The sequence below is a fragment of the Netta rufina genome (assembly GCF_964035555.1).
Source record: "Netta rufina genome assembly, chromosome: 23".
NCBI classification, from domain to species: domain Eukaryota; kingdom Metazoa; phylum Chordata; class Aves; order Anseriformes; family Anatidae; genus Netta; species Netta rufina.
In genome coordinates, this window is record NC_140147.1 from 6,458,572 (window position 1) to 6,481,117 (window position 22,546).

A 22,546-nucleotide genomic window follows, 5' to 3' on the forward strand; every position below is an offset into this window, starting at 1 on the left:
TGAAGTTTCCTCACAAGGCTATGAAAATGTGGGGGCTTCGGGTGAGGCAATACTGGGCTGGAGAGCTCCCAGTTTGTGTGGACACCACAGGCTGTGCATGGTCCCACGGGGGACTCTTCTCCTTGGCAGGTCCCACTGGATGCCAGGATCCCAGCAGCGCCCGCTGGGGTCCAACCATGATGCAAAATCCGGGCAGGGACCCTGGGGCTGGCAGCCCGAGGGTGAAGGTGCTGCTCGTGGTGAAGGTGCATCCTGGCTTCGTGTCTCTGGAGCAGCAGGAGCACCAGTGACATGGAGGAGCTGGTGCTGTGCCTCTGACACGCGCTTCTGCTGGGCACCCCTGGAGTCCCCATCCCTTGTGCACGAGTGAGAGAGTGGTGCTGGAGGGCAGCCTCACCTCTCGCAGCACGCGGAGGTGCTGCAGCACTCCACGGGACACCAGGGCAGCTTGTGCTTGGGCATTCGGTCCTGGTGGACTTTGGTTTGGATCAGGATTGAACCAAAGTTTTGCTCTGGCCTTGGAGCCCCTTGCTCCTGCAGACTGCTGAGCTCCCCCTGCCTGGCAGAGACCTGCACCGGCTGGCTCATGGCCACCACCACATCCTCACCAGGCCCTGCAGCCCCTGCGGATGCCTTCAGTGGGCACCGGGAGCTGCAGTGCAGGGCTCCTCATGGGGCACGCTGGGCAGCTTTGCCTCAAGCAGTTTCCTAAGGAAAGCTGTGAGAAGAACGCAGCCCCATGTGCCCCCCAGATAACACCACGGGTCTGCTCCTTCATGCCCACCCAGCCATTCAGCCCCGTGTGACAAACGGGTCCCCAGGGTGGCACTGCGTGCTGTGCTGGAGCCTGTGAGCTGGGGACAACACCGGACCCACCAGAGCAGAGTGGAAGATGCTCAGCCAGCAGCCAGTGGGGGTGGCTGAATGTCACCTGGCTCAGGGACTCGGAGCAGGGGTCCAGGAGGCCTGGCCCATTCCTTGGTCCCCAGGTGCTGCCCTCCCTGCACAGCCCATGGAGAAACCACCTGAAAATCTGCAGGAGGAGGACGGGCATGGGGTTTTGGAGGGGACCTCTCGGCTCAGCGGCAATGTTCTGCTTTGGGCCTCTGAGAGACCCTCAGATGGGTTTAAGCTTCTCCAGCCTGCTTGGATGAGTGGTGAGGAGCCCCTCGGGTGGCTGAGTCCTGCTTTTGGGAACAGCTGAGGGGTCTGGGAGCAAAGACCCACCCCTGAACTGAGACACATTGCCCCAAGACCCTAAATCACTGCCAAAACCAGGAGCTGCATCCACTTGGGAAGTTTCAGGAATTTTTCCTGGGGCAGGAAATGAATTCACCCACTGAAGGGGACGTTCCAGCCCAAACAGCCCAGGCAGCTGCACAGAAGGGGATTTCTGGGGCTGCACCCAGGGAACCTCCCACAGGGCAGTGGGTGCACGGCGCGGGCATCCCTGTGCCCTGGGCAGGGCAGGGCTGGCCATGACGCTGCAGCTGGCCACTAGCCTCAAAAAATATTGGCACATTCAGTAAATGGATCTATTTGCAGGCTGCCAAGGAGTATCTCCAGAGGCGTTGGCCAGCGAGGATTGCCTGGACCCCCCGGAGCCCAGCAGGGGGACAAGCCCTGCTTCCGCAGACATCGCGGCTTCTCTGTGGGTGTCCCCAGGTCCCTCCAGTCCAGCAGAGTCCCCGCCATCCCAGCCCAGACACACGCAAGCACCGAAGCCAGCAGCCCAGCCTTGTAATATTTAAAACAATTTTATTCATGAAAATATGCTGTACAATGCACTATACACAGTTCTTTACATTGCCACATACACAAACTCTAATAGCACAACCAAGAAAGTTACCATTGCCTACGATAGATGCGTGGTGAGAGATGACGCCTGTCAGAGACCCTCCCCCCCAGTCTGTACAGTTATAAATACGAGGGAAAGGACGGACCGAAGCCGCCGTATGAAGCAAACCGGTGCCCCCCCCCCAGCATCCCCTCGATGCCGGCTCCTGGCTCCAGGCAGGGCTGGGGCTCGGTGGGTGCAGGGCCAGGAGCAGCGGGTGCTCCTTGCCCCATGGGCTGTCCCGTGGGGCACGGACGGGGCTTGGGGGACAGGAGGGGCTGCGGGGGGGAGGGCTGGAGCTGGGCGAGGTGGGAGGCGATGGGCTGGTGCTTGGAGAGCTGTTGGTGGAGGTTCCAGAGTGAAACCCAGCCCTGATTTCCATCCGGCAGCAGCACAGGCAGGGGGGTGCTGGGAGCATCCAGGCTCGCCAGAGCTCTGCCGGCACCATGGGCATCATCAGCTCCCCCCACGCCATGGTCCAAGCACCCAGGTCCAGCCCATCCCCGTCCCCTCCACCCAGAGCCCCCCAGCTCCTGCCCACCCCTCCCCGGGTTGCTTTTTGGGGGCCCCACTCCCCGCCGCCTGCTGTCCCTCGCACCGCACCGCACAACGACTGTACACACGACGCTTACCAACACGACTCCACCGCACACACGACAACCCCACGGTCACGAACCACAAAGACAGCTTCGCAATGGGACCTGCCCCGGGGGTGCACGCCCGGGGCCACCGCGCCGCGGGGCAGGGGGAGGCGAGCAGGGCCGGGGCTGGGGGCTCTTCTCTTCCTGCTGGTGTGGAGGGGGGGTCCCTGGGCACGGGCACCCCCGCCTGCAAACGCCCACGTGCCGGGTGCTGGTGAGCTGCTGGGTGTGCCCATCATGCAGACACCCCCCCTGTTTCTCCCCTGCTCGGGGGGCACACAGGGCAGGACCCCCACTCTCTCCCATGGCAGCCCCAGTGCCTTCCCTGCCTCTCCTCGCCAGCTCCTTCACACCCCCATGCAGAGCTGGGGGGCTGGGTACTAAATAGCCATTTGCAATCGCAATCGGTTTCTGATGATTTAAATACGCCTGAAACAAGAGGTGGTGTATAAAACGAATGATCCTGACCCAAAGAATAATTCTTTTTAAAAAAGCATTCAAGAAAGATTATATATAATAGAATATATTAAATTCTGTACATGATCAAATAATGTAAACATAATTAATTAACCTGTAAGAATGTCTTTAGAGACTATGCCCGCTGTGTGCCCAGGGCGGAGGTGAGCGGTGGCACGTGGGGCTCCCCTGGCACGCTCTGCCACAGACCCAGGGCCAGGAGAGGAGCAGGGGGTGCCCACCCACGGGTCCCCTTGCCCCAGCTCCGAGCAGCCGTGCTGTCCCTGTGGCTTGGTGGGACCCAGCACCGACACCGCGGTGGGAAGGGAAGAGCCGGGCTGGGAAGACGCGCTGGTTCCGCACAGCAGCCCTCGCTGCTTCCCAGGGGCATGGTGTACCAGAGAGCCTGCAGTGCCCAGGAGGAAGACAAATCTCATGGGACAGAGCAGCGGCTCCCACTGCCCTCTCCTCCCAGCCCCTCCATCTCCCCTGGACCGTGCTCCTGCCTGGCTGCCCCCCTCCAGAAACCCCGGGCTCAGCAGGGCAGGACGCAGCGGTCCAAGGGCTCAGCCTTGCTCCATTCGAATTGTGGTCCCTGTCCCCACCGAGCACCAGCCCCTGGTAGACTGGTGCACCGGGGCTGACCTCTTGCTGACTCCTCCAGCCCATCTGCCCAGACCACCTCTCCAGCACCAGCGAGCTCTTGGGGCAGGAGCTCCTCCTGAAGCCAGTAACGACCCCAGGAGCTCCTGTCCCAGCTGTGAGCCCCATGGCACCTCCCTGAGCTCTGCCCATGGGGCCAGCAGTGTGGGTCACACTGGCCTGGGAACCTGGGGAGGTGAGGGCAGGGTGGGCACGACGTCCCCCCTCTCACACACAGACAGAAACACAGCCAGGGTGACCCACACCACGCCTCCTGCTTCTGCCCACGGCCCCAGCATCCAACACCACGGCCAAGCCAAGCCAGGACATGCGATGGGCGCGGCCCCCACTGGGCACACACTACCCCTGGCCTCTCTCCTCTCCCTAAGCTCGACCCTTCCTTCCAATGCAATAACTCAATGGCAAAAGAGTGCATGAAATCAAATAAATATGCCCCCCTCCCCGACCCTGTGACTCCCCCTGGCCTGCGCTGGCACAGGGCACGTGGCTAGCAGCACGTCCTCTGGCACAGCCACCGCGGCACAGCCCACACCAGTGACCATGGCACTGCAGCACAACCACGGCACTGCAGTGTAACCGTGGCACTGCAGCACGACCACGGCACTGCAGCATGACCATTGCATTGCAGCATGACTGCGGCACTGCAGTGTAACTGTGGCACTACAGCATGACCTCTGGCTTGCACAGTGCACGTGTGCTGCTGCAGCTTGCACACCCTTCCCTCCATCACCGACCCTTCCTGTTGCTTGGTAGACAAACCTGCCAGAAGCGCAGCAGCAGAGGGGGCCTGGGCGCACGGGTAGCACTCAGGTCCCCAGAAGTGTTTTGGGGGTGATGAACTCCCCGGCCCGGGGCAGGCTCCCTTCTCCTGACACTTCTACTTGGAGGACTCGCTTCCTAAGGTGGCTCTGAGAAAAGGGTCCCCTTCTGGAACATGACGCGCACAGAGCAGGTCCCTGCACCACCAGCTGCCCCTGCTCCACCACCCAGCCCCAGGACCTCCGGCACAGGGCTGAGCCAAGCCGGCACCGGTGTTCGGACCCCCTGGAGAGGGCTTCCCCTCCCGCTGCCCTGCCCGCCCTGGGACTGCCTGGCTCCACCGCTCCTGCCTGCCCCGTGTCCCCTGGCGCCGCCGTGCCCGTCTGGGGCCGGCCCCTGCCCCGTCTCAACGTTTGACCCTAGGGTTTGTGTTTCATCGCAAGTTTGACCCGATGGCTCTAGCCCATCTGAACAAATAAAGGCAGAAGAGAAAGGAAAAAAAAAAGTTTGTCTCGGCGTTCCCCTCGCGACGTCTTGGTGGCGGGCGCCCAGGCGGGCATCACCCGGGCACCCAGCTCTGGTTCGTGGGCTGCGGGCCCCCGGGCAACACGGGCACGTTGAGCGCGTTCTGCGGCGGAAGCGCCGAGTCGAAGTTGAAGTCCATCTCGTCGCTGTCCATGAAGTCATTCAGGATGATGGACTCCACGTCACACTCCAGGCTCCCGTTGAACATGTCCAGGTCCAGGTCTGCTGGGAACCTGTCTTGGCCCAACACGGGGGGGTGGACAGCCCCCGGGTAGGGGCCCTGCAGCGAATCCAGCAAGCTCATGTGTGCCCCTTGGTTAGTAGCGTAGGAATGCAGGTGCCCGTGGTGCGGCATGGCCGTCATGCTGCACGTGTCACTGGGCAGGCTCATAAGGCTGACAGGATTGGCTAAGGCACTGGTGTTGACCGCAGGGTGGTGGCTGGCTGGTGACGGGTGGTACAAAGCGCTGCTCTTCATGAGCGAGGCCGAGTGGGCCGGGTAGGAGGACAAGCCCTGCTCCCCGCCGCCGCACAGCAGCGGGGTCTGTCTGTGGCCACGGGCCGGCACCATGGGGCCAGCCTGCGGCAAGGGCAGGTCCCCCGGGACCATGCTCTCCTTGTGCGCGTAGGAGATGGAGGAGAGCAGGTCCTGCAGCGAGGCGTTCCTGTAGGAGCTGACGGGCGAGAAGGTGGCCTGCTTGTTCTCCTGGATGGTCTGCATGGGCAGGCGGCGCATGAGGCTCATGGCCGGCTGGCTGTAGATGGTCCCGCAGTACGTGTTGGTGGCAGCCCCCATGCTGGAGCACTTGGAGTTGAAGGTGAAGCTGGAGCTCCGCTGCCGCAGGGCGGCCGGGGGCAGCTGCTGCGAAGGGCTCATGCTGTAGCCGTCCTGCAGGTCCTCCAGCAAGCTCTCCCCGAGGCTCTCGTTCAGGCTGATGGTGCCAGTCAGGTCGGTCAGCCGGGGCAGCTCCACGGAGCAGCGGGCGCTCAGGGAAGGAGACATGGTGCTGGAGGGGCTGGGGTACATCAGCGGGGAGGACGGAGTGCCATCGTCCTCCTCCAGCTCGTCAGGCTCGTGGTTGGACATGATGGGCGAGAGGCGCCCGCTCAGCGTGCTGGCCGAGGAGTTGGCCCGCGTCCTGAAGTCCGCCCAGGCATCGTACTCGTCGCTGGCATGGGACGCGGGGCTCTCCGACCACTTGGCCTGCTGGGAGGACGGGCTGTCCTCCCCGCGCTCCTGCGTCACCTGCAGCTGCTTCTTCTTGCTGGCCTTCCCCTTGATGCGCAGGAACTTGCTGTTGTTGTCCATCGAGACCGCCCGCCGCCGGGGCGTCTTCCCTGTCTTGCCGCCCTCGGGGTTCAGCATCCACCAGGAGCTCTTGCCCGTGCCCTCGTTCTGCACGCGGATGAAGCGGGTGTGCAGGGACAGGTTGTGCCGGATGGAGTTCTGTGGGGACACAAGCAGAGGGGGCGGTCAGACGTGGCCGGGGGCAAGGGCAGCTGAGGGGGGCGGGGGGGGGGGAAAGGGCTCCATCTCCTGGGGCTGTCTGGGCCAGAGGGGCAGAGGCAGCTGCAGCAGGGGCAGATTCAGGCCCCGCTCTGCACCGAAGACAGCGAGGTCCATGCAGGGGTTCCTCTCTTCTCCATCCCTCCTGCCCCCACCACCCACGTGCCCAGCAGAGCCCAGCAGCACTCCCAGCCCACAGGGAGCAGCAGCAGCAGCAGCCGCCTGCTGCCCCCACCACCCCACACCCTGCACCTCCACCAGCTCCATCGGGGATGCCCTCCACCGGGTGCACACCCTTGGGTGCCAGCCCCCTGCACCCTGCCCGAGCCCGCTCCCAGCAGTGAGCTCCGAGAGGCACTGGTGCCACAGTGTGGGGGCTCTGCAAGCCCAGCTTCATCCCCACGGGCACGCTCTGCCCACATCCACAGCCCCTCGGGGTGATGGGTTGGGTGGTCCTGGGTCCTTCCTAGTGCCGGGCAGGGGAGGAGAGGGACCAAGGACACGTGCTGATCTTTGCAGCCCCCAGGGAGCCGCTGCAGCTCCCTGCTTTCCCCAGGAGGACAGAGGGATGCGGAGGGGGAAGGAACCAAGGTGCTGGGGAGAAAGTTTGGTGCCGTCGCCAGCGTACAGTGGAATACTAATGAAGAGGCGAGTGAGCTCCAGCCTCATCTATCATATTATGTAATGGCTTACTTCTCTGCACTTCATTTATTTGGAGATTGCTCCCAGGCTGGCTCCTCGCCAGCAGCCACCAAATCCAAGTCTACAGAAATCAATCTCGCGCTGACTGATTAAGCCGTGTTTAGAACTAATTGCTCCTTCGTGTGTGGGGAGAATAAATTACGGGCTTTAATTTCACATCTTTAAAATGCAACTGCAGGTATGGGCTAGCCATTAACCCCTTCCTGCATGGCCCCACGCGCAGCTGGGGAGGGGGCAGGCGGTGGCTGGGACAGCTCTGGGACAGGCTGGGACGCGGCAGTGGCTGCCCGCACCACCCACCAGCACCTCCAGCTGCAGCAAAGGGAGCAGGGCAGAGAGAGCTCCCCCTGCCCCTCTTGCCCCTCCCTGGGGACACCTGATGGCCCAAGCTCCCCTCCGTGTAACCGCACCGCAGTGCAAGCTGCAGGGGACCACAGTAGAGCATGTGGTTTTCACCAGGTTTGCAGAGCCAGCAGCCAGCTTGGCCCCGTGGTGCCACCTCGCACGCACGTGTGGACACCTGGGGACAGGGACACCTGAGGATGGGGACACTTGGAGTTGGGGAGCAGGACCGGCTGGATGCTCCCAGGGGGCCAAGAACGGCCCCGCTTCTGCCCTGCCATGCAGGTGATGTAGCAGCCCTCAACTGCCCTGCACAGAGCAGGGACAGGGACCAATTTCTGGGGTCCTTGCCTTCCTCTCAGCTGGCCATGGGGGACAGTCAGCACGGGGCCAGCCTCCTCCCCAGCTCCTGCCTGCCTCTTGCTCTCAGCTCAGGGCAGGACCCCCAGGGGCACCTGCACCACCCATGCCCAGGCTGGCATCAGGCAGGGACCTGGCTGGAGGGAGGAGGCTGGCAGGGGGAGAGGAGGTGAGGCTGCTGCCTCTTCTGCAGCAGAGCTTCATTAAGAGCCAAAAGACAGCAGCAATTAAGCGCGAGGCACAGCGAGTCCGGCTCTCTCCTCATTAGCACCCCAACACGCCAGGCCCTGGGTGCAGGGCGCAGGGCAGGGGCAGGCAGGAGCTGATTAGCAGCGGTGGGCAGGGAGCTGCTGCCACCACCCCGCTGCCCCTGCCACCCCACTGCCACCCACAGCACCCAACCCCGGGCCTGATCGCCTGCCCCAAAACGTGGGGCTCAGCGGGGCAGGGACATGCAGGGGACATCGCAGCCTGCAGGGCCGGCAGCCTTCATGTCAGCACCTGCCTGGGGCGTACCGGGGCTCTGGCAGGTTTTGGCAGGGCGCAGGGGTGCATACAAAGGCCAATGCCATTCGCAGGGACCCCACCTGCACTGCTCTGCCCTGCTTTGTCCTGTATCACCTCTCTGCCCAGCCTGCGCCCCCTCCCTGTCCCCACATGTGCCAGCTACACCCCTGCACATCCAACACCCCATGCCCCTCGCCAAGGCTCAGCATCCTGCCCCCCAACAGCCCCACGGCAGAGGGCAGGGACCCCCCATCTCCAAAGCTCATCCGCAGCATGCCAGGGCTCCCCCCAGCCACAGCAGGCCCCTGCCATCTCAGGCAGCAGCCTGGAGGGGCAGGAGGCGCCCTGGGCTGTGCACCTCGCTGCCCAAACGCTGCAGGCAGCCCCAAGCCCTGTGCACCCTGGGGTGGGGCGATGCCAGGGGCTGCCCCAGTGCTGCATTGCCCCGAGCCCGGCTGCCGGGGCTGCTCCCTGTGCCCTGGTCCGGGGCGGGTGGGTGCTCCCTTGGAGCATCCTCACCCCCTTCTCCGCCGAGCCTCATTGTCAGGGGAACAGGCAGTGTGAAATCGGTCTGATTAGCAATTAGTCCCATTGTAAAAGGATTAGCCGGACCCCATTGTCTGGATGAGTGACTCGACTGGCAATTTGCATCTAGCAGCGCTGGGAGCGTTTTCCCTGCGTCCTTTTGACCGGCCAGGGGCTGCCTGCGGGGGGCCGTGCCCGGCAAAACCCGGGGGGCTGGGGAAGACCTGGGGGGGACTCCCCTTGCAAGGACCCCCAGCACCCAGCTGCTGCCCACATGCCTGTTCCTGCCCTGCAACCCCTCCAGCCTTGGGGGGCTGCAGGCTTTGGGGTGTGGGGGTGTGGGGGGCTGACATCCCACAGGGGTGCACAGGGTATGGCACAAGTGCAACCCAAGCGAGAGCAGGAGCGCACAAGGCCCAGCTGGGCACAGGGCTGGCACTGCCAGGCAGGGCCCATAGTGCCGAGGGTGCCACCCCACACCCCCATCCCCTGTCCCGGGGAGGAGCCGCTGGGAGCCAGCACTTGGCTCCCAGGAAACCCAGCAGAGACATCAGCTGCGTTGCAGCACCCTGAGCCATGCCACAGCTGTGCCAAGCCCCTGGGAAGGGCCAGATCCAATATCATTTGGGGCACCCACCCTGCAGGACCCCAACTCGCTGACTTTGGGGTCAAGAGCAGATTGTGGGCACTTTCCCCCATGGAGAGCTGGGCAGCAGGCATCCGAGGGACCTCTCTGGAGCCACCTGTGAGTTTGCGCCAAGAGCTCGGGCAAACTGGGGCTCATCTGCAACATGCTCACTTGCCCTGTCCCTGCCACGGTTCCCGCTCCTGTGTGCTGTCCCCAGCACTGTCCCTTGGCCTGCCACCCTTCCATCCATCACCTGGGGACGTTCTGAGCAAAACCTCAAAAGTCCAACACCACAAAAACCCCAAATCCAGCCCTGTCCTGCATGTCCTGCACCCTCCTGTGGCCCCACACACTGGCCACATCTGCCCTGTCTGCAGCTGCAGCCCACTAATGAGCCCGGTGCCTGGCGGGGCCTCGCACGAAGGCTATTGGGAGGAAGCAGTGTAGGGCCACTAACGAGCACTCTGCCACCCGCTCTCCGGCAGCATGAGTGTGGCTCCGGGGGTTAATTGATGCTTATTTACTCCTCACACACAAAAATTGCCAGTATTGGAGGAAATATTTGCAGGGGCAGAGGCTGCCGACAGCCTTGATGGTGCCCTGTCCCGGGGGGGATGCCACGCAGGGGTGACGGAGAGACTGGAGGTGGCACAGGGCGCTCGCTGCCAGGTGACAGCAGCACAAGGCATCGTCCTCCCACGGGTGACAGCACAGCCCACACCAGCACTGAGGCACCGTTATGCCCTGGGCAGCCACCAATCTCCTGCCACCGTCCCCTGGGGACAGCCAAGCCCCACTGCCTGCCACCAATGTCACCGTGCCCCCCGCTGCCCCAGCGTGGGCACAGCCCCTGCGCTCAGCCCACCAGCCCTGGCACCGCTGCGGCGCATCCCGCGCGCAGCCCACGCCTGCCTGGCGAGCAGATGGCAGCGGCTCAGTGCGGCAGCACCGTGTGCCAGGGGGTGGCTGCGCCCCCGGTGCCCGCGGCACCTCCTGCCACCGAGCACTGCTAGGTGACGGCACAGAGCAGGGACACCACCCCTGTCACTGCTCCCTTCTTCCATAATGAATTTTCCAGCCTCTGCCCCATTCTCCCAGTGCCCACCCGCTGGCAGCCGGCAGCCCCCCATCGGGTGGGAAGCGGTGTGGCTGCACGTGCTCCGTGCTGCCCCATAGCAGCCGGCACTACTGCCCCATAGCACCCCCTGCCAGCTGCCCCACAGCCACACAGCCAGCCCCTGATGCTGCCCCGCAGCACCCCAAGCTGTGCCCTGCAGCTGTCTCTGCAGAATCCTATAGCACCCTACAGCCACCCCCCGCAACGCCCCACAACACCCCCATGGGGACCCAGGGCCCTCCCCAGCCCGTCCTTCCCCCGAGCACTGCTCCTGCAGCCGGGCAGGGCAGAGGGGGCTCAGGGGGGAACGGGCACCCCCGGGAAGGGCACTTGGGGGGCAGAGCGAGGCCGCCAGCCTCCCCGGGGAGCCCCACGCCGTGCGGGGGCAGCCGCCCACCACGGGGGTCTCGCCGGCGGCTGCCGAGCGGAGGCGAGCAAATTCGGGTCAGCGCACCGCTGAGCAGAGCCGGGCTGACTGCTGCTAATTGAAGCAGGCGCCCATTAGAGGCGTGACGGGCCATGGCCATCCCCAGCCCTCTGCCGCAGGTGGCTGGCATGTGAGGAGGCCGGCGGCAGCCTGGAGGCCATGAGCGCGGCTGGCGTTGGGCCTCGCCTGCCTCCCGTGTTATGGGAAGTGCAAGGATGTCAGGCGAAGCCCGGCCGGCATCTTGTTAGGGGCCGCTAATCACCCCTGGGGGAGGGGGGGGCAGAGGGGCCGCTGGGGCTCGGGGGGGGGCCCAGCCACTTGCCCTGCTGTGCCCCCCTCGCTACCCCATGGGCCTGGCATGGCCTGAGCCTCGTGGCTGGCTCCGTGCCTCCCTCCCATCCTGGCCATGAGCGGTGCCAGCTATTTTCAAACTATCAGGAGAAGGCACTGACCCAAACCCAGCCATGGCCCCCACCCACCCCCAATTGCCCCCCATGCCCAGCGTTTGCCCCACAGCCTCCAGCAGCAGCCTCCACGCAGCGTGGGGACACGCTGGGAGCCCCAGGCGGGTGCCAGAGCCCCCCAGGCGGGTGCCAAACCCCGGATAAACAGCACAGGCTGCTGGGTTCGGCCCTTCCCTCACACCAGGGCTGCCCAAAGGGGACGTGGGGGCAGCGGGGGGCAGGTCGGCCTCTGCCAGCCTCATCACGGGAGGCTCCTTGTGGCGGCAGCGGCGGCAGCAGGGGAGGCAGGCATGGGGCGGCCGCGCATCCCCCTCCCAGCCCTGGTTACCGCCGCTGCCAAACAGCTGGTTGCTACGAGTTGTGCGGTGGGAGTGTGTCCGTCGCCATGGCAGCCGATTTATTTTATTTTAGCCAGCTGCTGCCGCTCCGTGCCCCCTCTGAAAAGCATCCTCCCCGTGCCCCCACCTCGTCCCCAGCGCTGAGAGCCCCCTGTGGTGGGGCAGTCTCTCCCCGCTGCCCCCAGGGCACAAGCACAGCGCCAGCATCCTCCCTGCTCGGCGATGAGGCTCAGGGGACAAGGCCGGGTGCAAGGGGACAGCGCCAGGTGATGCTGGAGGCAGCGCCCGGGTGCCCGAATGTGGGGCTGAGGGTACCTGGGGATGCATGCAGGGGTGCCCTGGGGCTGGTGGAGCTGCCCAGGAGCTGCCCAGGGCTGGGACAGGGAGGACCCAGCCTCAGCCAAGGCAGGCACAGAGGAAGCTGAGCCCACCCCGGCTGCCACCCAAAGGGTCCAAGTGAGCAGGTGAGCCCCCCAGGGCAGCTCCTGCAGCCCGGCCCAGGGTGTGCTCCGCTCCTCCTTTGGCTTCTCCTGGAACAGACCCAAAACCCACCAAGGGCCTCCCCAGGGCCACTTCCTCCTCCAGCCACAGCCTCTCCCTGGTGTGTTGAGGCCAGGAGGGGCCAAAACAGCCCCCATGCTGCTGGGACCATCCCTACACTGCTGGGCTCTGCTGCGGTGCATGCTGAGGGAGGAACCTGCACCACCACCATCCTGCGCTGCTGCACCACCTCTGATCCCCGAGCACCTCGGGGCCGCCCTGTGCGTTCCCTGAGGGCTCATTAGATCACCGCAGGACAGACTTGGATAATTAATGTGGTGCTCCTGGGGCGGCTGGTGCAGGGCTGGGTCCCCCAGGTGTGTCTCTGAGCCCTGGCTGTGGGTCCGTGCCCACAGGATGCAGCCCGGTCCCGCGGTGATGCTGTGGGGTGAGCAGCAGCAGCAGGGGTGGCTGCAGGTGATGGGGCGGGCACGGGGTCAGGCCACACTCCCTTTGTATCCCCCTGGCGGTGCTGCCCACCCAGTCCCACACGCGGCACCAAGCCAGCCCCAGAGCAAACCACATCCTCCCCCGGCACCCCACAAATTCCACACGCTGGGAAATCCCACCAGCACTGCTTCCCCAGGGACCCAACACACAGAGCCATGCTTTCACCCCGCAACAAGACTCCCCAGAGCTGGAGAAGCCCCGGTGCCTCCCTCCGGGGTCCCAAGGGCGCCGGCACCACCAGGGATGCCATGCACGGTGCCTGCCTCCTGCAGGAGGCAGCGAGGCTCCCAGCCTTCAGGGGCTGCTGCGTCCCCACCAGCACCCCAGCCCCGGCCTGCCCGGACCCCTCCATCGCGCCACACCGGCTGGGACGCTTTGGAAAGACCCTCTCCACCATCAGCCACTTATCCAGTAATACTCTAATTACACCCCAGAGTTGGCCACCAAAATAGCTGCAGTAAATCACACGGAGCTGCCATGTAATTTTTGCATGAAATTACAGTATTTTTTCCCCTGGGTTCAATTTCCTCCACACCAAGTTCTTACCGCAGCCAAATAATTAAAGCAGCCACGCTCCCTTTTCCTCGGGTACCGTTTCAACTCCCCGCTGGCTGCCCCCAAGCCAGGTACCAGGGCGCAGCTGGATGGGGACAGAGCTGCAAACCCCCCCCCCCCCAAAAAAAAAAAAAACATTTTGGGGGTTCTCCCAAGGGAACCACAGGACCCAGCCATGCGGTGTTCCTGCTTTCTGGGCTGTGATATACTCCGGAGTTGGACTGCACTCAAAGGTGGCCCAGGAAGCTGGGCACAGGGCCATGCACCAGGGCACACAAGTCTCCAAGGACCCACAGGAGGGAGCCTGCCCTGCTCTGCATCTGCCCGGCCTCACCACAGCCCCTTGGTCCCCTGGGACCCCCATGGTGGGGGTGCTCAGAGCAGCAGCAAGTCCTTGCTCCTGCGGAACCAAACCTTCTTGTCCATCGAAATGTCCTCCTGCTCCATCCCTGATGTCCTCCCTGCACCGTTCCCAATGTCCTGCTCCAACCACGATATCCTCCTTGCTCCATCCCAAATACCCTGCTCCATCCCCAGTGTCTTCCTGCACCACCCCTGATGTCCTGCTTCTGGAGGCGAGGGGATGGTTTGGCCATGCCAGCAGGGATTGCCAGCAAGCTGGGAGCACTGGGAGCACTGGGAGCACTGGGAGCACTGGGATCACCATCACTGTCAGCCTGCGGCAGATAGGCACCAGGCAGGTGGCTGGGGCTGCGGGGACATCCCTGCCTTGGATCCCTCCTGGTGAAACACATTCTGTGCCCCAGCCTTATTCCTGTTAAGATGACCTGGTTGTTGAAGAGCCCGGAGCAGATACCTGTGTGGGTCTGAGCCCCACGGGTGCGCAGGGGAGGGCTGGGGATGCCGAGCCTTTGGGTTAGAGGAGAGAACATTTGGCACGGGGCCTGGCTGCACGGCGCAGAAATGTGAAATGCTGCACGAAGTCCCTATTTGACAAATGTCTGTGAAAATCATGCGCAATTCCCAGCCAGTGGCAGTGCCGGGTCCCCCTGCTCTGTCCCCGCCGCCCCCCTTCTGTCCCCGCTCCCTGCCCAGCTCCGCCTGCTGCACGTCGCAGCCCCGGCACCCTGCGGGCTGGCTGCGGCCCCAGCCGGTGACAGGGCTCCAGAAAAGAGCGGTGGAAAATCTGGAGGCAAAATGTCACCAGCAGCCCCGCTGCAGCCGGCACCCCCAGCATGGCCCCATCTGCCCCATTTCCCCCCCACCTGCACCAGCCTGACCACACATCAGCCCAGCCAGCCCCACGCCCACACTGGCACACGCAGCACCGCAGGTAGCCTACACCAAAAAAAAAAACAAACACAAAGTACATCCCCCCAAACCCCCACATCTCCCTTTTTTCCATCGCTACCCCCGGTGTGTGGAACATGGGGGGCACAAAGGTGGTGGCCATGCCACCACCGCCGCCCACGCAGGATGGGCAGAACGGGGCAGGCAAATGTGGCACAGGTGAGCTGTCACCGAGCACGGTGCCGCAGGGACCCGAGGGACATCGAGCATCTCCCAGCCGCACACAGCTCCTGCTGGGAGAGGGGGCGACACCGGGGGAGTCCCAGAGCCCCCTTGCCGCGAGCATCCTGCCGGGACGAGACAGGCGACACGCTCGGCGGGTCAATGTCACCTCGGCGGGTCAAGGCCACTGCGGGACCACAGGGAGATGGGGACGCTGCGGCCCCAGCAGCCCCGGGGAGGTGGGATGTCACCCCCAGTGCCGGGGATGTCACTGACTGGCAGCGGGACGTCACTGCGTCACCCCACGCACGTGTGCCCCTGGCAAGACCCCCACGTGGCACACACCCCCCCCCCCGTGCATCCCCTCCCCACCCGGCCCCCCCTCGCCCACGTGTGCGTGCACAGGCGCACAGCCGGCGGTGCGTTGCGGTGACTCAGCTGCCCCCCGGCAGCAGCTTGCCTTGCACCTGCTAATTGCGGCCCCCCCGCCGCCCCCGCAGCTCCTCGCGCCGGGGTCTCGCCAGCCCGCGCTTACTCACGGCGGGGGGGGGGGGCCTCCCCCATGCACATCAGCTGCCGAGCCCGGGGCGGGCAGGGGGCTCACGGCCCCCCCGTGTCCCCATGAGAGCGGGGACCTGTGCCATTTGTTGTGCAGGCGCTCTGCGCAAGGTGGGGGCAGCACCACAGGCTCCAGTTTCCTCCCAGTACAACCAGCCTGGGGCTCTGGAGGGGGGTTTGCAGCTGAGGATGGAGCCCCCCAGTGCCCTCCCTGAGGCTGCTGCTCCAGACCTGGCTGCAAGCAGGCGCACACCGGTGAACACAAAAAGGGAAACACCATTGACCCAGAGCCTTTTTTCAGCCTCTTTTGGCTTTTCACCATTTGGGAACACCAACTCACCACAAGCCCAGCGGTGCCAGGATGGAACATGGGGTGGGACACGGGATGGACACCACGTCCCTGAGCCACCTCTCCCCTTCCACCTCCAAGCTGCTGGACTCCCAAGCACGAGGCAGAGCCGCTGCCGGGCCACGTGCTTCATCTTCCCCCCGGGTCCCAAAAACACAACCCTGGAGCCTGCCAGCCCGTCCCCACCACATGGCCATGGCCACCCACAGCCCCCACAGCCACAGCCTAGGCACAGCCTGGGCACTGCCCTCACCCCTTGCTCCTCACCCCTCGGCCCTCACCCCTCACCCCTCGCCCCTCGCCCCGCTTTTGGGGCTGTGCCGGGTGCTCCCCGCGCCGCCCGCCCGGCTGCGGATGCTGGGTTGCCCGGGCAACGGCTGATGACATCGCGGGATGCAGGGGAACTCTGCTCGAGGTGCTCGGGATGCCATCGCTGTTGCCAGGGAAACGGCGGGGCCGGCGACATCCCGCAGGTACCTGAGGGTGACAGGGGGGTCCCCCTGCACGAAGCCCCCCAGCACCAGTGCATCCCGCAGTGCCCGGCCGGGGGCTTTGCTCCCACCCCCCAGCATCCCTGGACTGGGCTCATAAGTACCAGGAACATGACGAGATTTCCCCAGATGCCCCAAACTTCCCCAGCTGTAAACCCCAGATACATGTGGGTGGGGACATGCCATCCCCCCAAGCAGGGTGCCACCCCCCAGATGCTACAGGGTGACAAGAAATCCACGGGGAAGTCTCTGGGCTGCACTCGCAGCCACGCAGGGACGCAGCAAAGCAGAAGGGGCAGGGGAAGAGCTGTGCACAACACTTGCTCCCCCAGAGGAGCCCCCGAAATTCCCCTCTGGGGTGAACCTGCAGCATCAGCAGCGCGAGCAGGATGCGGACACACCTGGGCAGGCGGCAGCATCCCCACGGGATGCTGCAGAGCAACAGGAGCACAACAATTCCCCTCCTGCCGCTCCCGCAGGAGCTCGGCAGCGCTACCTGCCATGGCAAGAATTGCATCAGCCGGAGCCTGCCCGAGCCACCGGCCCTGCCCCAGCCCTGTGGGGCCGCCCCGAGCTCTGCCGTGGGTGCTGCAGTGGGGCCAGGTCCCCCTCGCCCACCTGGAGGAGCCAGCGCCCTCGGGGCTGTTCCTGGTGCAGACAGGGCTCTGCAGAGCACAGTACCCCAGAAACCTGCCCGGCCTCTGTGTGGCACAGCCCGCCTGCCAACCAGCACCAGGGGTGACAAAATGCCTGGCAAAGGGACAGGAGGAACCAGAACGGGGCCACGAGGAGCACGCAGGCCCCGGAGTGCAGGGAGAGGCAGAACCACGCAGGTTTCAGCCCCATCCAGCCCTTGTGGTCGCTAATTTGGGCTTTAGGGTTCTGCATGGTGGGGCGGGAGCGGGGCAAGTGCTGCAGTAGGGCTGGGGGGCAGTTGTGGGGCAGCTGGGGGCTGGAGAGGGGAAGGGCAGTGAGGAGGAGGAAGATGAGGCTGGGATAGGGGGGGGAAGCCCTGGAAACTCCCCCAGCACTGCGGGGAGGCAGCTGCCACCAGGGCGATGCCACCCACTTGCTCCTGCCCAGCGCGCACCAGGGGATGGCCGTGAGGGGACACGGGGACCCCGACCGCTGGGGGCTGGGGGGGAGCCCGGTGACATCCGGGCGTCTCCCGGGGGACCTGGCAGCCCTTCAGTCGGGCTCCATCCCCGCGGGGGCCCCCACCCGCTCCCACGCGCTGCCGGCCTCCCGGCTGCGTGACACCGAGCTCTAATTGAATTAGACGCTGCTGCCTGGGCAGAGCAGCCTGCAAACCATCCTCGAATTCCTGGGCACGGCGCCCGCTCGCTGTCTGCGAGCCGCCCCCCCTCCTCCCCCTGCAGTGACCCAGAAGCGAGGAGCCTGCGGCCCCCCAGGGCGGGCGGGAGAAGGGGTCCGGCTGGCCTCGGGGGGGGGGCTCGTTAAGCAGATAATTAGCGTGGTCGGAGGGCGCAGCGCCCGTGGCCCCGCCGGGGTCAGATGTGCGGGGCTGGCCGGTGAGGCAGCGCGTCCCCGCGCCAGCTTCCTCCACTACAGAATGTACCGAGGGCTGTGGCGGCCCCAGCCAGGGACACGATGTGCTCCCCGCTCCCGGCCCTGTTTTTCCTGGCCGGCCTCCTGCTCCGCTGCCGGCGGGGCGGCCAAGCGCCGGGGCTCAATGCAGCCTTTGTTCGCCCCGCCGTCACCTCCTTTCACACCTCCGGCCCCCCGCCGCCTGCCCCCCGCGACCATCCCCAGCCACTCGTCCCCTTTCCGAGGCTCGGGGTGGAGGTGCTGCCACTGGGGATGCTCGGCATCTCCAAAAACGCGGGCAGCACCACGCCGTGCCAGAGCCCAGCGGCTGCAGCCCCTGCGGGGGAAGGCAGCACCGGGCCCCTGCTCCTGCCCATGGCCTCATCCTGCTCCAGGCCCCCTGGGTCCATCCAAAAGTCGCCCACCCGCAGGGGGGACCAGCGGGAGGCTGGGTGCACCCTGCAAGCCCCCAGATCCACATGAGGTCGTGCACAGCAGCTGGTGCAGCTCCAGGCTCTCTGCACACTTCCTGAAGTCAAATCAAAGCGTGGCCCCAAACCACCCCCATCCCATCCAACCCCACAGGGGCTGCCTCCTCTCTGCCCTTTGCCACTTTTCTCTCTCTCTCGTTTTTTTTTTTTTTTTTTTTTTTTTTTTTGCAAATGGGCCAAATTTGACCCAAATTTGCTTTTCCTACTCAGAAAAGCCTCCCCACCAGCAAAGGGTCCCCAACTGGCTCTAAACCCAGCTCCACGCCCCCATCCCTGCATCTGCCAGCTGGGCACAGTGAGGCCGGGCACAACCCCACCAGGATAAAGCCCAAACACGGGGGCACAGCTGCCCCCACGGGCCCTGCCAGGGGTGCAGGGGTGGCGACGAGGAGGACCCACACCCCCGTGAGCACCCCGGGGCACGCCAGTGCAGGAGGTGCAAGGACATGCTGGGCTCGTGTGGCACCAAAATCTTCATGGGGCTGGCACCAAGCATCCTCGCCAAGCCTCGCAGACAGCCTGGAGGCATCCCTCCTGCCCCCCCAGAAGCCCCTCTCTCCCCATTTTGCTGCTGCCGCCCCCCTGGCAGGGGGGGGCTTTCCTGCAGCCGTCTGGCAGCTAAGCCCCTGTCGCCACGGGGGCATTAGCAGCAGCGCTGCAGGGAGCTCCCCGGGGAGGAGTAAGTGGATCAAAGGGTTTTAGCAGCAGACGGCTCCCAGACAGATCTGGATTGTCTTCAAGGCGGCCACTTGCGGCTACAAATGCACTTTCTGCCTGCAGCTCCCGAGCCAAAAGTTTCACACCGGCTTTATTTCATTTAACCCCTGGCGGCTCCCAGCCTCGCAGATGCTCGGTGCCAGGAGCTCCCCCGGCCCCACAGCCAAAACTCAGCCTCAGCCTCCCCCCGGCACAAACACGGCCCTGCAGGGGCGGCTCAGGGTGCTCAGTGCTTGTGCCAAGACCCCCAAAGAGCCCAGTCCCTGTGCCAGTCACCCCGGGGACTGTCAGCAGCACCATAACAAGGAGGAAGGGAGGAGAGGGGACAACCACGGGGACCTCTCTGGGATGGAGACAGCCTGGGGACATTGTCCCCACCTCACCGCCCTTCACAGCACCCCCCGGCCCCAGCCGGTGCTTGCCAGGCGGTGTAGGGGGAGCTGGGGCAGGGAGAGGCTTTGTTGGGAACGGCCATGAATTATTCAGAGTGCACGATAATTACAGGAGCCCCCTGGTCCTGCTCGCTCAGGCAGGCAGGAGCAGGATTTGTGCCACGGGGAGGGCAGGGGACAGCATCTGGGACCCCGAGGCCATTGCTGCCCCACGCCTCCCCATAGCAGCAGCACCCCACACTTCCCAGCCCTGCACCCCACACTGCTTGGTGCCGTACCCCAAACCTCCCCATGCCGTGCCCCAGGTGCCACAGGGTGACCCACACCAGTTGGTACAGGACCCATATCTCCCCAAACCCCTAAACCCAGACCTGCACCCCCCTGCCCTGCACCCTGTGCTGGGGGTGCCCAAATCCTGTCCCCCCTTCCTCTGAGAAGCCACAGGCAGAATTGGGGCCAGGGCCAGGCCACGTGCTGGGACACAGCCAGGACTGCACTGTGCACCCTGGGGACCCCACATGCCTCTGTCCTCAGCCCCCCACCGCTGCCATCCCCATGGCCCCACAACCAGAGCAGGGCCCTGGGCAGGAGCTGCCCCACGCAGCCACTCCTCAATAGTGGGCTCAGGCTCCACCACAGAGTGAAAACAAGAGCAGGACAGCCACGAAAAAATGTGGGGATGGTGAGCAGAGGCCAGCGCCAGCATCCCCACGCAGCCTGGCCGAGAGAGCGGGGAGGACGCCTGAGGACACGGCGCCTGCATCGGGGCTGCATGGGAATGGGGTGGGGGATGCCCCTGCACGTGGGGTGAAGGCAGCCTGGCCACATGGGGCTGGCCCCTCTCCAGGCAGCGCCGCAGGAGGGCTGGGGGCTGCCCCCGCCGTGGGTCAGGGAGGGCACATGGCGGGGCTGGGTTCGCCCCGAGCAGCCCCAGCTCTGACGCACCCGTCTGGCATCTTCTCATTACACTGAGGGCTTCTGTTCTGCTGCCCGCGTTTGCCACAGCGGTGGAAAAACTCTTCTGCAGGCCTGGCAGTGCGCCGTGGGAGCGCGGGGTGAGCGGGAGCGGCAGCAGCATCCCCACAGCACGGGGCCCCCCATGGTCTCCAAACACATCGCACCCACTGGGGCTGTGGGCAGGGGTGTTGGGGACCCTGTCACACCCTGGGGGTGGCACCGCACTCCCAGGTCCCTGGGCATGGTCCAGGCCAGGAGCGATGGGGTGCAGGATACAGCAGGCATGGGGGGACAGGAGCTTGCCCCCAGCTGATGCACCCTGCAGTGACCCTGTGCAACCAGGGACCAGTGTCCCAGGCACATCCCAAGGTCCCAGCTGTCCCCTCCAGCACCCCCTGCACCGGGAAAACAGAGCTATGGGTGGGCAGGAGCAAGGAGCAGGTGGTGGGAGATGAGTTCCAGGTATGGGGTGTGCTGGGTATGGGTAGGAGGGTGGTGGGGTGCGGGGACGGGGTGCCCAGTGAGCACAGGTGGGTTTCAGGGTGTGTGGGTTTAGGGAGTGGGGTGTACAGGAGGGTTCAAGGTACGGGTTGCACGAGGGGCGTGGGTACAGTTTGCAAGGGGCAATGGCTGGTTGGAGGGCTGGGCAGGTGGGGTGCGGAGTGTGGGGTGCAGGGTTCTGGGTGCTGGGTTTGGGGTCAGGGTGCACAATGCAAGATGAAAGGTGCAGGATAGGGGTGCACGATGCAAGACGAAGCATGCAGGGTGCACGCAGCAGGGTTTGGGGTGCAGGGAGTGGGACACAGGACAAAGCATGCAGGGGGCAGAGTCTGGGGTGCAAATTTTGGGGCAGGGGGTTCCAGCACCACTCCACAGTTTCCCCGCTGCACTGCTACAGCACCCGCTGCCCGTGGGCACTGCAGCAAAAAGCATCGGACGGGGCTGCTGCCGCGCTTCTCCCGTCTGTCTTAAAGGTCTGCAGCCCAGCGGGCAGCTGGCCCCACTGTCCCCTTGCCACCCGGTGCCCCTCGGAGCCGGCCGAGCCCCCCGGCACCGCCCGTGCCCAGGCCAACGCGGCCGGGTCAGACTGAGCTGCGATGTGCGTGTCCACGGCACAGCGTCCCACAAGAAACCTAACCGATGGGACCTGCAATTAATACCTGCAACATAATAGAGCTGATTACAATAATTGGCGTGATAATTGCGTTACACCTAGGGAAGGGTGTAAGCAGAAAGCCCTACAGAAGAGACTCTTTGTCTTTGCTTTTTTTTGTTGTTTTGTTTTGTTTTGTTTTGTTTTCTCTCCAGCTCGCAGGTAATAGCCAGGAATGGGCAAACCCTCTTTTAATGGACTCTTAATAATGCTGTAATTTCCCTTTGCAGGGAAAGTTTTCCAAACAGTCAAAGATTCAAAACAAAGCAATGATTGTTCCTATTAGCATTAAATTCTACTCTGGGAGAGAGAATAAATCAAGCAAGGGGATTCAATTCAAAACAGAACTATAAAAAATCCAATAATGATTTTTTAATATTAATAAGAAAAATATATTGTTATGCACCCTTAGCATTTAAACTTCTAATCCAATCAGCGCAAAGTGCAGAGATAAATCACGGCAGCGGAGGAGAAGGGAACAACCATCAAGCAGGCAGCAATAAAACGCTGTCTTACATCCATGGGACAGACATAGGTTTGACAGACTCGGGAAAAAAAAAAAAATCCAAATTTATGAGCCTGTCACTGCTCGAGCCTGTTAATTCCCTGCCTGCTTCTCCGCACGCACCCTGCACCTGGGGCCGGAGCACAGTGCTGCCAGCCCAGGACGTGGCACCAAAAACCCCCGGACCCAAGCACGGCCAGGTGGCCCCGCACCAGGGATGCTCGAGGCCTCGCCGGTGCAGCAGCAGCAGATGCTGGATGCAGCCGATGGTCGCTGCACGGCCCCGATCTGCACACGTGGGGTGTGGAAGTGCACAATCCCCCGTGGGGCTGGCCGTGCACTGAGCCAGGAGGTGTCCTGTCCGGGTCACAGCCCAGGAGCAGCCCCGGTGCCACCCTGCTTGAACTCATTACCAGCAACAGCCCGCGACTCCCCGCCGACGCACCGAGCAATTCCCCCTGATTTATCGGCCCCGGCAGCCAGAGCACAGCCACGTGGGCCAGCACTGAGCCCTGGCGAGCGGCGGAACTCCGTGCAGCACGCGGGAAATGCTGGATTTTGGCATTCCC

General features: G+C 64.3%; 1 protein-coding gene across 1 annotated transcript in view; it reads right to left on the reverse strand.

Moving 5' to 3' along the window:
• Positions 1 to 1,872: 1,872 nt before the first annotated feature.
• The window catches only part of FOXO6 (forkhead box O6), a 28,065-nt gene continuing 7,391 nt past the window's right edge, over positions 1,873 to 22,546 (reverse strand). The window contains exon 2 of the mRNA XM_084300452.1: positions 1,873 to 6,328. Within this exon, the coding sequence (XP_084156578.1) occupies positions 4,916 to 6,328 (1,413 nt within the window). The 3' untranslated portion in view covers positions 1,873 to 4,915. The remainder of the gene's footprint in view (positions 6,329 to 22,546) is intronic.